At 38.8% G+C, this 16,703-nt stretch overlaps 1 protein-coding gene across 2 annotated transcripts in view; it reads right to left on the bottom strand.

Moving 5' to 3' along the window:
- Window positions 1-16,703, bottom strand: part of DSCAM (DS cell adhesion molecule) — a gene marked incomplete at both ends in the record, with an annotated part of 750,196 nt that overhangs the window by 63,841 nt on the left and 669,652 nt on the right. For both annotated transcript variants that reach the window (XM_082839812.1, XM_082839811.1), the window contains one exon: window positions 1,631-1,784. In XM_082839812.1, the coding sequence (XP_082695938.1) occupies window positions 1,631-1,784 (154 nt within the window). The remainder of the gene's footprint in view (window positions 1-1,630; window positions 1,785-16,703) is intronic.

Raw genomic sequence — 16,703 nt, 5'->3', positions numbered from 1 at the left:
TGGCTTCATCTCCAAGCTCTGCTCTGAAATTAGGTGCGACCCATGTTTCATTCTATACAATGGAATATGGGTAAAAATGAAGTAAACACGTCCACATCTGGCCGGTGAAAACCTTCTTTATGAGACTCCATGCTCTCTTTCTCCATCTACATGGCTGGAAATAAAGGACCCAGGATCTCAGATCACAAGGTGGAAGAGGCCAGGATCCCTGAGTCACCATGTGGAATGAGCCACCCAGGAAAGCCACCCAGTCCAGAAACATCTGTTTTGGTCTGGGTTATCAGGTTAAGTCACTGACACTTACAGGAGTTTTTGCTACAGCAGTCAGGCTCCCTTGACAAAATCATCCCTGTACTGCTAGCATAATGCCTGACATACACTAAGTGCTCAAAATGATTTATTAAATGACCAAATGGCACCCAATATCCCCAGACAAGTCCTATTCCCGTGGAAGTAGCCACTTTCCAGTTGTTTCCCCTCTACCTTAGCCAAGCCATTCCTGGCTGGGTCTGGAGACGTAACATTGAATAAACAAGAGTACAGAAGAGGTGAGGCTATCTCTAACCCTACATCATATGTTGCATTTCTTTGTTTTAAATCCCACAGTCCTGATGCCCTTTGATAATCACTGTTTTCTAAGTGTTAGAAAGTATATGTTGGGGGCAGCTGGATATTATGATCAAACAGTACAAGAGACAAAAAAAATCCACCATTTATATTCCTCACCAACAATACACTTATTTCCTATTTGAACGTATGTTCACAATGTGACACCACTCTCTTTTTCCTTCACCACTTTATTCTGCCTCTTCCTTAGCTGTCACATTACCAGCATGTTATCAAGCACTCTTAGAGGGCAAGTTGGAATATCGGAATGTTTATTTTCTCTTTCAGGCACGTAGAAGCCTTATGAGTAATAAACTGCCAATGTGGCGTATTCCCAAACCCGGGACAACTCCTATCGGCCTGGAATTGTGAGGTAAACGCATTTATTCATGACAAGGGCGAATTTACGGGGACTCTAACCGCCACATGGTAGCAATTACCAGAAGTAGAATAAGTGGAATAATTCTGTGTCTATACGTGCTTTTTAGGGCCAGATTTAACATTTCAACGTGAAGATATTATATTCACTTTTAGGAACTTTTTCTTCCTAAGACAAACTTCCTTTTGTTACTTAAGGTCTTTGTATACAGCATTTCATGAATAGAAGAAGAACTAATGATGGTCTTACATTCATAGGGCTCTAAGTTCCATAGACCAAAAAATAGACATTTCTCTTTAAGAAGCACCAGACCTGATTTTGAAGATACTAGAACTTGCTTGGGAAGCTGTTATGCAGTGATTTTCACCTACCCAAAGGGGTGAATGGGGGCTCTTTTTCCTAATTTCCCTCAAGGCACTGGAAGCTGTAAAGCCACTCATCCTTAGGAGGATGCTTTCCTGATTTGCACAAAAGCCCAGTGCCAGCTAGCAGCAAATCTATTGCTTGGGCTGAAATGTGATTGCACATAGTATTCTGGTTTACTTATCTTTAGGGCATTTTAAGCTTTATTTCAGAGAGAATAGTGACTTAAAACCAGTCCAATAGTCATAGGCAATGAGGCCCTTGCCATAGTGGGTGGCATACCTTTAGCTACTGGCTCCACTGTGATGATTTCACTGCTGTTGCCTCTCCCGGCTGAGGTCACGGCCACCACCCAGACGCTGTACTGCCGATTCCGACTCAGGTTAGGAATTCTGTAGGAAAATGAGTCAGGAGAGGCTTCAAACTCGCTGATCACCTGTGAGAGGAGACATAAATGTTCCCACATTCAAGGAGGCCAATGGCACAAATGGATCTCCTAAAGGAATGCTTATTAACACATTATCTGTTATAAGAAACAAAAGCCACCTCTCATCCCTCCCTAAAAGGCTGGATCTGCAATATCTACATAGTCTGAATTTGTCTATGCAGCAGCTATGACAGCCACCAATGAGTAATTTAACCCTTTACATTATGGGTCACGGCACGGCTGTTTTCCGCTGGGATGGAATAACAAGAACCAGATGGACCATTCTACCCAAGACAACCAAAGAACACACAAAATATAGGCAACAACTTCAAAGGCATTGCACATCAGGTAATGAAGGAGAGTGATCATCTCCCTGAAATTTGGGAAATAAATGAGGTGAGGCCAACAGTTGCAGGGTTGCTACATTTTTGTGAGAGTTGCCAGGCCATGGCACAGAGAAGGGAACCCAGGAAGAGTCCAGCAGCCTCCCTGAGTCAAGGAGACAGAGCTGAGAGCCTGGAAGGGGGCTGGAGTCCCCAAGACAGAGCACCGGGAAGACAGCTACATGGAGAATCTGAAGAGGGTCCCACTGGGTCTTCAGCTGAGCAGATGTGTGCATGAGGAGAAATTATCTGAGGCCAGGGAAAGAACCACCTGAAAGGATTGGACGTTCTGGTGCTCAGCTTTCACGCAGGGCTGGGAATAGTGCCTGCTCCCACCAGCCAGACTGGAAGCCCTCGAGATCCATGGAACCATTGGACATAGTGCCTAAGGGTCTTACCTTGGTGGTGGGGAATAAGTAGCCCTAGACTGAACACCATACTGGTATCGCCTAACAAATATTAAATGCAAGATTCATAAAGATCAAACTGTCATCAAGGAACTGAACTGCATCTAAGAATAAAAGTCAAAAATTTTACAGGAATAAAAATATCCAGTACCCTGTAAGGTAAAAGTCACAATGTTTGGCATTCAATAAAAATTTTCTAGATATGAATAACCCAACTATCTAGCAACTTGTAAACAGATAAAATGTGTTGCATCCAAACAATGGAGGATTATTCAGCAATAGAAAAAATGAAGTACCAATACATGCTTAACATGGATGGGTCTTGAAAACATTATACTAAGTGAAAGAAGCCAATCACAAGAAACTATACATTTATGGTTACCTTGTATGAACTGTCCAGAATAGGCAAAAAGTAGATTAGTGGTTGCCAGGGGCAGGGTGGGAGAGAGGAGGAACGGGGATAGATTGCTATTGGGTATGGGTTTTTCTGGGGGGGATTATGAATGTTCTAAAATTAGATAATGATGGGGATCGTGCAACTCTCTGAATATTCTAAAAGCCACTGAATTGTATACTCTCAAAGCATGAATTTCATGGTATGTGAATTATAACTCATAAAAGCTATTATAATGGATGGAGCTAGAGATTATCATACTAAGTGAAGTAAGTCAGAAAGAGAAAGACAAATACCATATGATTGATATCATATGTGGAATCTAAAAATAGGACACATGTGAACTTATCTATGAAACAGACTCACAGACATAGAGAACAGATTTGGTGGTTGCCAAGGGAGAGGGGCATGGGGGAGGGATGGATTGGGAGTTGGGGATTAGCAGATGAAAACTAGTATATATAGAATGGATAAACAAAAAGGGAACTATATTCAATATCCTGTGATAAACCATAATGGAAAAGAATATGAAAAATAATATATATATGTATAACTGAATCACTTTGCTGTACAGCAGAAATTAACACCTTTTTTAACATCTTTATTGGAGTATAATTGCTTTACACTGTTGTGTTAGTTCCTGTTGTATAACAAAATGAATCAGCTATACGTATACATATATCCCCATATCCCCTCCCTCTTGCGTCTCCCTCCCACCCTCCCTGTCCCACCCCTCTAGGTGGACACAAAGCACTGAGCTGATCTCCCTGTGCTATGTGGCTGCTTCCCACTAGCTATCTCTTTTACATTTGGTAGTGTATATATGTCCATGCCACTCTCTCACTTCATCCCAGCTTACCCTTCCCTCCCTTCCCCCCATCCCCGTGTCCTCAAGTCCATTCTCTATGTCTGTGTCTTTATTCCTCCCTGCCCCTAGGTTCTTCAGAACCTTTTTTTTTTTTAGATTCCGTATATATGTTAGCATATGGTATTTGTTTTTCTCTTTCTGACTTACTTCACTCTGTACTACCATATGACCCAGCAAACACAACAATTTAAATCAACTATACTTCAATAAAATAAATTTTTAAAAAGCTGCTATAAAAAATTCCACAAGGATGATTATAATTTTTGTGAATTTCTGTTTGAATAATAATAATAATAATAATAAATCCCACAAGGACTCAGAGGCAAAAAAAAAAAAAAAAATCCAGAAATGCAAAGAAACAAATAAGAAAAAAGGACTCGTGAAAAAAATAAAATTTAATCAATCAAAATTGACCCATAGGGCTTCCCTGGTGGCGCAGTGGTTGAGAGTCCGCCTGCCAATGCAGGGGACGTGGGTTTGTGCCTTGGTCCAGGAAGATCCCACATGCCGAGGAGTGGCTGTGCCCGTGAGCCATGCCGCTGAGCCTGCGTGTCTGGAGCCTGTGCTCTGCAACAGGAGAGGCCACAGCAGTGAGAGGCCCACGTACCACAAAAAAAAAAAAAAAAAAAAACTGACCCATAATTGACACAGATATTAGATTTAGCAGACAAGGGCATTAAAACTGTTATTATAATTGTATTATAACCAGATATTAAAAAATCTAAATAGATACATGAATGATATAAAAAGACCCAAGTCAAACTTGAGATGAAATTACAATATGTGAGATGAAAAATACACTGGATTAGATTATTAGCAGATGAGATCTTGCAGGAAAAAAAAAAGGTTAGTGAACTTGAAGATATATTAATAGGTGGAACACAGAGATAAAAGAGAATACAAAATTTAACACAGCATTCGTGAGCTATGGAACAGCATCAAGCAGCTTAACATACGTGTAATTGGAATCACTAAAAGAGGCAGGATAGAAAAAACATTTGAAGAAATAGTGGCTGAAAATTTTCCAAATTTGATGAAAACTATAAACCCAGAAAACCAAAAATCTCAATAAAACCCAGCCACAAAAAAATGAAGAAAACCACACCAAAGCACATCATAATCAAATTGCTCAAAACCAGTGATAGGGAGAAAATCTTAAAAGTAGCCAGAGAAAAGACATATTATATATGCAGGCACAAAAATAAAGATGTCACAGACTCCTTGTCAAAAACAATCCAAGTGCTATAGTCTGAATGTCCCCCCTAAATTCATATACTGAAACCACACTCCCAAGGTGTGGCTTTTGGGAGGTGAAGGGCACCCATGGGATCAGCACCCTTATAAAAGAGGCCCAAGAGACCTCCCTTGCCCCCTTCTGCCATGTAAGGATACAATGAGGAATCTGCAACCGGGAAGAGGGCTCTTACCTACCATGATGGTACCATAATCTCAGATTTCTAGCCTTCAGAACTGTGAGAAATAAGCCTCTGTTGCTTAAAAGCACCCAATCTACGGCATTTTTGTCATAACAGCCCAAGCTGACTAAGACACCAAGTAGGAAGACAGTGGAACAACAGTTTCAAAGTTTTGAAAGAAAAAAGTCAACCTAGAATTCTATATTCAACAAACATATTTTAAAATGAAAGAGATTAAAAGACTTTTTCAAATATAGAACAAGCTGAAAGAATTAATCATCGGCAGAGCCACACTACAAGAAATGTTAAAGAAAGTTCTTCAGGCAGAAGAAACATGATACCAGGTAGAAATATAAGCTTACACAAAGGAATGTAACATACCAGAAATGGTAACAATGTAAATAAATACATATGATCTTTTATTATTTACATCTCATTAAAAGATAATTGATAATTAAAAGATAATAAAAATGTAGTGTGGGGTCCATAAAATATATAAAAGTAAAATGTATGAAAACAATTGCACAAATGTTAGGAAGGGAAAAAAATGGAAGCATGATATTGTAAGGCTCTCAAACTGTACGTGAAGTACATAATATCACTTGAATGTAGAATGAAAAGGGATATGCATTAATCCCAAAGAAACCACTAAAGTTACAAAATAAGAGTAAAATAAAACTAATGAGACAACAGAAAATAAAATAGAATTATAAAAAATATTCAGTTGATCCAAAGAAGTCTAAAAAGGAGTAAAGAGGAAACAAATAGGACAGTAAAAAAGTAGCAAGATTATAGATTTAAACCTATGTCGATATACCTATAATTATTTTAAGTGTAAATGATCTAAAATCCTAATTAAAAACAGAGATTTTGAGACTGGATATAAAAGTAATACCTAACTATATGCTGCCAACAAGAAATGCTTTTCAAATATAAAAATACAAGTAGGTTAAAAATAAAAGGACAGAAAATCTATCCCAGGCTAACACCAATCAAAAGAAAGTTGCAATGGCTATATTAGTATCAGACAAAGTAGATTTATGGGCAGAGAATATTACCAGTGATAAAGAAAGTAATTTTATAATGATAAAGGGATCAATTCATCAAGAGGACACAACAATCCTAAACATCTATGAACTTAATAACAAAATAGCAGTCCAGGCAGACAAACACAGAAATTAGTACTGAGAAACGGGGTGCTGCTGTAATAAATACCTAAAAATGTGGAAGTGGCATTGAAATGGGTAGAGCCTGGAGGAGTTTTGAGGCTGATGATAGAACAAGCTGAGATTGCCATGAGGTGTTCGCCAAAGGTGATTCTGGTGAGAGCTCAGAAAGAAAAGAGGAGAGCTGAGGGAAAAGTCTCAGTCTTCTTAGAGAATACGCAAATAATAATGAGCAGAATGCTGTTAGAAATGCGGATGGTAAAGGCCATTTTAGTGAGGTCTCAGATGGAAATCAGGAACATGTTATTGGACAATGGAGAAAAGGCAATCCTTGTTACAAAGTGGCAAAGAACCTGGCTGAATTGTGGTCATGTTCTAGTATTTTGTGGAAGGTAGAACCTGCAAGTGATGAAATTGGATGTTTAGCAGAGGAGATTTCTTAACAAAGTGTTGGTTCCTACTGACAGTGGTAGTAAAGTTGAGAAGAGAGACATAAATTGAAGAAGGAATTGGTAGCCCAAAAGGAACTAGAACATAAAGATCTGGAAAATTCTCAGCCTATCCATATTGTAGGGAAACTAAAGTCCAGAGTAAGTGACTCACTGAGGTCACTGTGCCAGACAAGGGTGAGCAGAGACTCAAGCTCAGGGCTTCTGATTCAAGTCCAATGCTGCTTCCTCACACCCCCTGCTGCCAATTGCAAGCAATCAAACACGTGAAGAGCTTACTTTTACCCTTGTGAGCTGTAAAGTAAACCTTATGTAGGTCACGAGGCTGCATAAGCTGCAGCCCCAGCTCTGCAATTAAACAGGGGACACAAGTGTTAATATACCTCCTCATTGTCATAAAACCTATACTCTCTCAACAAAAAATAATGTCAGAGAATTTCCCATTGTCAAATATTTAACATACAGATACCTAGTGCAGATGATTAAAGGGAGACTATGGGACTCTTGCACAGAGTGCTCAGATGTGCATACGTGCTAGGGTGCATCTGTGCATCTGTACTCCACTTGCCCCACTTTAGCCACCCAACCCCCATCCCCTTATGCATACCAGCCTGACTCCGCGATAGAAAATCATGGGGAACATTAATTCCTCTAGAAGTTCAGAGGGAATTTGACTTGTTTCCTGGAAAACCAAGAAGACAATCCCAAGACTATGTGTACTTGTGTTCTGTAATGTTCAAAGGCAATGTTGTTGCCAAATTAATTTTACAAAGCTTATGATGTGGAAATTATAACAATTGCGGTTACTGAACATTCAGCTTCAACAGAGCTTTAAAATATATTTACAAAATTTTCCATGAAGAGTGCAGAGTCCTTAGTTAAAGCTCAATCACTATCTTGTCTATAAGCTACAATTGGCCCTTATTTAGTTAGTTTTTACCTGAAACATACCTGAAAATTACCTGAAGCATAGCTAAAATCAATGATAAAACTATGATTTCTTATGCAACGATATCTGTTTCACCATTTACAGAGAAGACTAACCAAAAGTTGAAGTAAAAGAGGTTTATTTATAAAAACTTCCCCCAGTTGGAATGACCTTTCTCTAAGGATTAGGATAGAAAATTAGAGTCAAGCTATTCAGGGGTTCCTACTTGTTATTTGGGAAAATTGGTTGCACTGGTGCTGCCACTATGCTCCCCTGATGACTGCCATAAAATTGGGCACCAGTTTTTTGGTCTCAGTAGCAGGGCAAGCAGAAAATTGACTGAACAATTTAAATAATTGAAGAGTTGATTCGTTTTCTTTGTTATATATGTAACTGGATATTAAATGTGACTTTTCCTGTTATCATGAAGTTTTAGCAGTGTCCTTAAGAGGTGAGAATAGTCCCAAAGATGCCAGTACTTTCTTTCCTTACAAAAATGTGAGACCACCTATGCAGGGATTTCTGATTCTAATGTTCTGACCGTCACTTATCTCTGGGTCCCGTAAGAAGCTGAGTCAAGAATAGGATATTTTTGTTGAGAGATGTCTGTGTACATTCCCACCTATGGGCGGTAGGGGTCTTTGAACTCACCGTAGAGATAGGTGAGTCACATTTGAGAAGGTTAAAGGCTAGCCCTGCTCACAAAAGGAGAGAAAGCTGTGCTAGGACTAGCTGTCACTTGCAGGTGCTTGGTTAAGGATACTCACACGTGGACGCTATAAGGGAGAGCAAGGCTAGCTGTCTCCAGAAGGATGCCCACAGGTATGAGATGTCTCCAATAAAGGGGGGGGGGTACTGAAAATGATATAATATTTGTTTTAAACAGCATTACTTATCCATAGATGGTGCAAAATTCAACCATTGCTAACAAGTTCAAGAGGTGGCAACAGGTAAGAGAAAAAGAGCTAAATGGGAAAAAGGTTAATCAGAAACCCATTCAGGGTAGTGAAGCAAATCTATTTGTTTAAGCCCTTCTCAATGTTCACCAAACATGTTTGTTCTGGGAAAGAGGGAGGATGAGTATTACTTCCTTATGGAACATTTTCCTTAAAATTTTATATGATGTATAATAGCATTGATTATATTTACATTTCCTTAATTTTCTTCCTATTGGATACCAGATTTTCCAACACAAGGATTGAATCATGTTTAAACTGACTTGCCAATTTCTACCTGCATTCCATTGTATGATATTACCTCCCAAATACTGGGAATGCTCAGTGAGAGGGATTGATTTTACTTCTGGATTTTTCCTGATACTTCAGCTAGGCTGATCCTTCAAAGACTTGGAAGCATTAAATGAGCATGGAGGGATAGAATGGAAAATAGAATAGAAAATAACAAAGCAGAGCTACACTCTAAGGGCAACAAGATAGGAAATGGTAGTATAAAGAAAGACAAACTCCCAGTGTAGTTTCTCAGCGATGAATGAATCAGATTTGTCAAAAGGAGAAATTTATGGGGAGGGGGAGAAAGACACTTTTCTCTATATTTAAATATCTAAGTATTTGATTTTCTTCTGGTAGATCTTTAACTCTCTAGTCTCTTCATTTTCAGAGTCAGGACAGAGATATTAGCCATTCTAGAAGATTTTATTATTCCTACAATATGAATTAAGCTTGAATAGATTACTATAGTTGGGCTAAACCTTTGTTTTAAGGGAAGGCTTGTGTTACTTCATGACCTGTGGGAGTACAAAACCAAGCAACATGAAGAAAGCTCTGATGCCAGGTATATGACTTGTGTATGCTTGGTTCTTGATGGGAAATTCTGCCCCACAGCTCATTTCTAATTCTGGTCAGTGCCAGCATGATGGAGCAGACAGGGCATTTGTGGATTGGGGTGGCCAATGTTCTGCGCCCATCATAAATTCCTGTTAGCCATTTGAGAAAAGGTTGTTCTTTCTCATCTAAAAAGTATTTAAACATGCTGATTCTATCAGAATCCAGAGTTAACTGACATTGATTATTAATTAATCACTCTCAGTTGCCATCCTCCAAGTGGCAGCCGAGTTATGTATTTCTTGGTCCATCAGAGATTGTTGAATAAGAAGAACAGGGTTGTTCTCTTTAGCTGGTGTCACGGAACAGGGACAGTCCATAGTTTTCTTGAGGGAAGACTTCGGTATTCTTTCAAGACACACACTTAAATTATAAAATGTGTAAGTAGTTTATCTATTGAGCTAAATATCGTGCTTCAAATCAAATGTTCATGGGTCTTTGCTCTGGGAGGTAGTTGGGGTATTATGCCAACACCCTTGCACTGGAAGTGTGGAGGCTGATGTGATTAGAAATATGTGTATGATGAGGCTTGACAACAGGTACAGGACATCTGGGGCCAGTCATACAAGCTCGCTGGACTACAGATCTTTCCTTTGGGCTGTGCAGATGCTCTTAATACCATGCCTAGTAATAATAAAAGCTCATAAATAGTTGCTGAGTTTGAATTCATAGACATTTATTGAATTCAATTCCATTGTATAGATTATAAGGTAAGTTTGCTCGTCAAGGAAGGAGCTATAACCATGGTTTGGCAAATGGAGGAAAAATTAAAATAAGGCAACTGACAAATTCCTACTAAAATCTAGAAATAAAATCATTTGAATTCCCTTCCTAAAACTATCCCTGTCATAGCCAAGGACATGAATTCACATTTGTAAAATGCCTAGGAAAATAAATGGGAACTGCATGCATTTGTTTTAAAAAAAATTTATAGCAAGTTTTTACAAGGCTTCTGACATGCTTGCCTCCCTAAAATTGTACCCAGAGTGGAAAATGCAGCTAACGATATTCACCTTTCGACACCCAAGCCAGAGAGCTCACATTTCCAGTGTTCTGCCTTTCTGTGTTATGGCTTTAGGTCTGGGGGGTGAAGTCATGCATTTCTGAGGAACTCAGTAGTATCCTCCTCAAAATGATGTGAAGGTTGCTTAGGTTAGTCTTATCCTAGTGCTTTAATATCACCCCATGAAAAGGTGAGGAATAGCATCTTCCAGTCCTACTTTCACTCCAGAATTATTCTTGTCTTGGGATGCTGGTGTATTGTTTTTCCTTTCATGTCTAAGATACTTTTTAACCAGTAAATAAGATAAAATTAGCCACAATGAGCTACTTTAAATGCTCTTTAGTAATTTCTGTAAAACTGGATGTTTACCCAATAGTGGCTGAATCCATTTTCAAATCTCTTACACTATTTAGCTGAACAGATGAACTTGTAAAGCCTTCTTTAATCCCCTCAATCAGGTGTTATATTTTCCCTTTGTTTATATGTCCCTTAGGGTCCTTATCATTATTGCCCTTTGGATTAGTCTCCATGTAATAGTTTTTTTCTCATTTCTTTTCTGTGGTTGATTTCTAGTTACATGCAGGTGTGGTCAGAAAAGATGTTTGAAATAATTCCCATACTCTTAAATATGTTGAGGCTTGCTTTGTGTCCTAGTATGGGGTCAATCCTAGAGTGCCCTTTGGATTATCATCTTGTATGTTCTTACCATCACTCCCCCATGGATGCTTCAAGCTCTCTGAGTGGGCCTTGCCTCACCCTCCGCCCTCCACTTATCCCCCAGGGATCCTAGGCTAGAACGTTGCAGGGTCGGGACCCACTAACCACTCTTTGGAATGGACTGAGGAAATGTCTGTTGTCTTAGTGACTTTAATAATGACCTATAATTGTTTGAGCACAACAGAAAAATACGTGTAGAGGATGACTATGGAGACACAGGCTCCTCAGATCAAATTATTCAGCATTTCTGATGGATATAAACAGAATTCCACTTTAAAAAATTTCAAGTAAGTTTTTAATGAAACACTAATTCTATCAAAGAAATATGGTACTTGAAAAAGTTTTAACATCTAATTATCAACATTCTATTTAAAAAAAAAATTGAATGCTATGATTTCAGAGATAGAATGTTCACAGCAGTGATTAAAAAAACTTCCAAAGCAGAATAAACAAAATGATAGCTCTTTTAATTATAGGGCAATGACTCTTTCAGAGCATATAAAATCTTTCTGTTTAGTGGCAGAGAAGTAGCCTCAATTACATGAAGAATAAACAGTTAGCTGGATCAATTTAAGATTTACCTTTTTTAAGATTTCTATGTATAATACATTTTGATCTGATTTCCATTTTATTTCATTATTTTCATCTCTAGAAGAAGATAATACAGCACAAAGATCTTCCTAATGAAATAGACTAAGATGGCCAGCTCTCATAGAAATAATAGCATATTAAAGCTACTTGTTTTATCTTAGTCAATTTTGGTGGTTTCCTCTGTACTTTACCAAGATCACTCTATCGGCTATTATATAAATGGCTATGGGCTACTTTTAAGAAAGACTTCCAAATATAAAATATTTTAATTTGGGTCTCCCAAATATAAAAATTATTGTTATAATGTTCTGCAAGTGAATTAAAGTTGATATGCAGAAAAGGCATGAAAGAAACTAGTTTCTCCATGCTATTGTTTAGAATCAGGGCATTGTCCCAATAGACAGACTGACATTACAGGATGCTTATATTTCCCACTCTCTTTCAAACAAAATCACCTCCATTTAGTACAGTTTTGTCTTATCCTTTCCCTGTTGTCATACCATCTGCCATACAAATGATCTTTCTGTAAAAAGGCTTTATTAATTTAACTTGATTGCTATCAGCTATTCAACAAATTTTGCACAAAAGAACTGGTTTAGCATTACATAACTTCTCACAATATAAGAAAGAAATTGTGAGAAAGGCTGTTCTAGGTAATAAATGTAATAGAGGTATAATATATAGTTTTGGAAAAAAAATAGCCATTCTAATTCTTAATTGAAAACGATCTGAAGCCATTTATTTCCTTAAATAGTACCCCATGTCTGTATCAGACCAAGTCAAAAAGATGATATGTTTTCAAAGCTGGAATCTTCCAAAAACTCCAAAAGCTAGTTGATCAAAAGGGCATTTTCGGGCTTCCCTGGTGGCGCAGTGGTTGAGAGTCCGCCTGCCAATGCAGGGGACACGGGTTCGTGCCCTGGTCTGGGAGGATCCCACATGCCGCGGAGCGGCTAGGCCCGTGAGCCATGGCCGCTGAGGCTGCACGTCCGGAGCCTGTGCTCCGCAACGGGAGAGGCCACAACAGTGAGAGGCCCGCGTACCGCAAAAAAAAAAAAAAAAATAATAATAATAATAATAATAAAAAGGGCATTTTCATCTGTGGCTACTTTGGAAGCAGTAAGAAGCAGTGGAGAAGTTTATACCGCTGTCTAGTCTGAATGAAAGGCAGTTCAAAGCCAGAATGTGTATTGGCAATTTACCTGCAAAATTAGGCAGGCAATCTTGTGAGACTGGGCTTGAAGAGTGATTTTTAGGGCTTGTTTCTATACAGAAATTCCATTTGAATAAATGATTCTGCTTCCCTTTGTTCAGTAAAGTCCAAAATCGGGCTCAGGATTTTAAAGGCCAAGCTTTCTCCCAACCTTAGCATAGGGGTCACCTGCATTTTGACCTATTATAGCAACTGGACAGCTTCACTTGATGCCCAATGATACTGAAGCACCACAGATGATGATTTAAAAAAAATTAAAATATGGACTTAACAGAAATATTGAGCAGTTATTGGCTGGTTCATTGAGGATAGATAAAGAACTAGATTATTGTTCTTCATCTTTTTAAAGAACTAGATTATAAAAGATAGCATGTACTTCCCCTCACTCCCCCAAAGAGTTGGAGTCTAATAAATATATGTAAATTGCAGCACAAATAATTTAAAGCAGATTTAGAACATATTTTATCAGAACTGGCCATGAAATATTGAGATATTTCTAAGGAAGCTCAAGAATATATTGATACTTCCCCAGAAATTTTATAAAACCAGAGTTGGTTTTCATATGCTTAGCTGTAGGTCTGTCTCAAGGAAACTTCTCTAGTTTTCTCCCAGTCATATGATAAGATGCTGAGTGCTAGAGTAGAGCTCAGTTAATCTTAAGAGCATAGAGAGCCTAATGCATGCCTGTCACACAGAGGTGCCCAAAAAGATCTGCTGACATGTGATTAATTGTGTATATGTATGTGAAACATGACTGTGTATTCTTTGGATGACTTTTGGCAACTCCATAATTTACAGCTTTGCCATTACAGAATAAAGAGGTCCAGCAATAAGTCATTTAGCTGGAACTGTGGCAGAATGATTTCCATGTCAGTGATTCAAAAGCACAGGCATTTTATCTAAATCCTTAGGGGATGGAAAGCATCCCAAAGTATATAACACACTTTTCCTGCCTTATTAAGTAGAAACTTCATTATGCAGTTTAACCTCTATTGGTTGACTCATAGCCATTATCCATAAAATTTAATTCAACATAGCATTTGCTGAACATCTACTATGTCACCATAATACCGGGGTTTCCAAAAGTATAATAGTAACTAACTGTGGTTCCTGTACTTAAGAAACTGACGTGCCACTGCGGGGGCTCAGCTATGCCCCCCTCCAACAGTGATGCAAGAGATTATGGTTACGTCAAAGAGAGGTTAAAAATCAGTGCTGGGGATGCTGAGGCGAGATGGGGCCAGCTTCCCCGGGGAAGGCAGTAGGCTGTTAGGGTGAAGAGCCTGGTTCCTGAGCTCAGACCCCTGGGGGCTACAGACCCTGTCTTTACCTTGCTAAGCTGCGTGGTCCTGGGCAGGCTGCACAGTCTCCATGTCAGCACCAGTACAGAGAAGAGAATAAAAACAACCCCTCTTGCATAAGGTAATCATCAGAATTAACTGTTGAAAGCAGTATTTTTAAAAATATGGTCCATAGAAGCAATTTAGTGGGCCTGGAAATCATTTAAAAAATAAAAGAAGAAAAAAAATCCAATATAACAGAAAATATCAGAGTGCATCATGTGTAGTAAATGAAGTTTTGTTTACAAGGCTTTTGCTGTGTGTGTGTACTGGAGTGTGATCATAAAATATATTTCCAATTGTGAGTCATGAAAAAACAAGTTTGGAAACTATAAGCATAAAGCACTTAACACAGAGCAGCTAGAATATGGCAAGTGCTCAAAAATGTTAGAATAAATAAGTTGAGCCTTAAGAATAAACATTATTACATGGGAGGATGAGAGGGAAAAGACAAGGAGGAGGAGGACCTAATACACACACACAATACACACACAACACACACACACACACACACACACAGGAGACACAGTGTGGCTTAGATTTTGGATGGAGGAAGGTTAGTAGAATAGGAGACAGCCATTGGAGCTGGGTTATGGAAATCTGCACAGGTCATCTTGAGAATTCTGAACATTTTTTAGGTAAAAAGGGAGAAGTTATCCAAGAAATTTGCACAAGGGCATGACATGATCAGACAAAGAATTTGGAAGAATAATTATGACAGTGATGCAGACAGTGGAAGGGAATGGATATGGGTAGTGGAAAGGCTTCTGCCCTAGTTTGGTTTCCCAAGCAAGGACTTGAACCAAGGCAATGGCAGTGGGAATGAAAGGAAGGGAGAGGATTAGAAGGATGTTGTGGAGAAAGACTCTTCATGACACAACGTCACTCTGCAGGTGCTATTTCCTTTGGTCATAAAACCCTCTCATCAGGTACAATTCTTCCCCTCCTGCAAGCCAGGGCTGTATATATGTCCTAAGTAACAGTCTCTGACCTGATTATTTGAGTAACACCCTCCTACTTGACTCCTGTGTCATCCAGTGCTGTCCATGCCACTGTTGTGTCATTTGCCACGCCACACAGAGCAGTGACCATCTCTAGTATTTTCTGCCCTCCCTAGAACTAGGAACTTCTCAAAGAAAGACACTCTATCCTTTGTCATTGCAGTCCCATGGTTATATTAGAGTTGTTCTCCAAGCATTCTGGTTTGCCTGTCTTCTGGGTATGTGTTCAGATTGTATTCCTGGTTCCCTTGTGGTTGAGTGAGGCTATGTGATGGATTCTAGCCATTGATTTGTACTGGAGCATTTAATGCCTATGTCAGACTCTCCAGAGATTTCTTTCCCTCTGCCATAAAACCCATATGGGTTCTTCCTGGAGTGAAGATAACATGGATCAGAGCTACCACCAACTCACAATGAACATGAATGTGAAAGAAAAATAAAGCTTTATTGGTGGAAATTACTGATATTTTTAGGCATGCTTGTTGCACAGCATAACTCAGCTTCTCCTGACTAATACATCTCCAACTCTCGCTCAGCCCTTGGCACAGGGTAGCCCTCTACAGAGATTTGTTGGGTAAATGAAGAAATGATTTGGAAACAAATCAGATAATGAGTGGAAAGGGAGAACAGGAGTCAAAGTTAATCTAAGGCTTAGCTTTGTCTAAGGTAATCATTAGCTTAGTCAAAGGTAATGATTAGCTTAGTTGAGAAACAGGAACAGAAGGAGGGGCAAGAATGAATTTGGTTCTGGACATGTTGGATGTGGTGGGGTCTCCAATAAGACATGGATGTTAGGAAGTTGACAATATAGGACTGATTGGTTCTCTAAGATTGTCAGGGTTAGAGATAAACATTTTGAACCCCTTAACTTCAGATTATGGTTAAATTATGAGAATAGATTCAATTATTCAGGGAGATAGTAAAGAATATGAAAAGAAGGTAGAGTATTGAAAAATGCCTACCTTTAAGGGTGGGGTGTTGAGGGAGAGGGAGAACAAAGGAGAAAGAATAAAAGGATAATGGAAGCTAAGAAAAATTTAAAAACAAATAACTATATAATAGCTTGTGATGCTACAACTTAAAATAGGAAGAGCATTACTTCTTCCTAAGAGGCAATGGAATTTTACAACCAGGAGGCCCATGGTTACTTCTGAGAGGGGAACAATCAATATTATGATGAGCATCATTATAAATTCAGGTTATCACATTAGA

This window comes from Leucopleurus acutus (assembly GCF_964270905.1).
Source record: "Leucopleurus acutus genome assembly, chromosome: 5".
NCBI lineage: Eukaryota > Metazoa > Chordata > Mammalia > Artiodactyla > Delphinidae > Leucopleurus > Leucopleurus acutus.
Note: the sequence above shows the minus strand (reverse complement) of the source record. Positions and strands in the feature narration are given on the sequence as shown.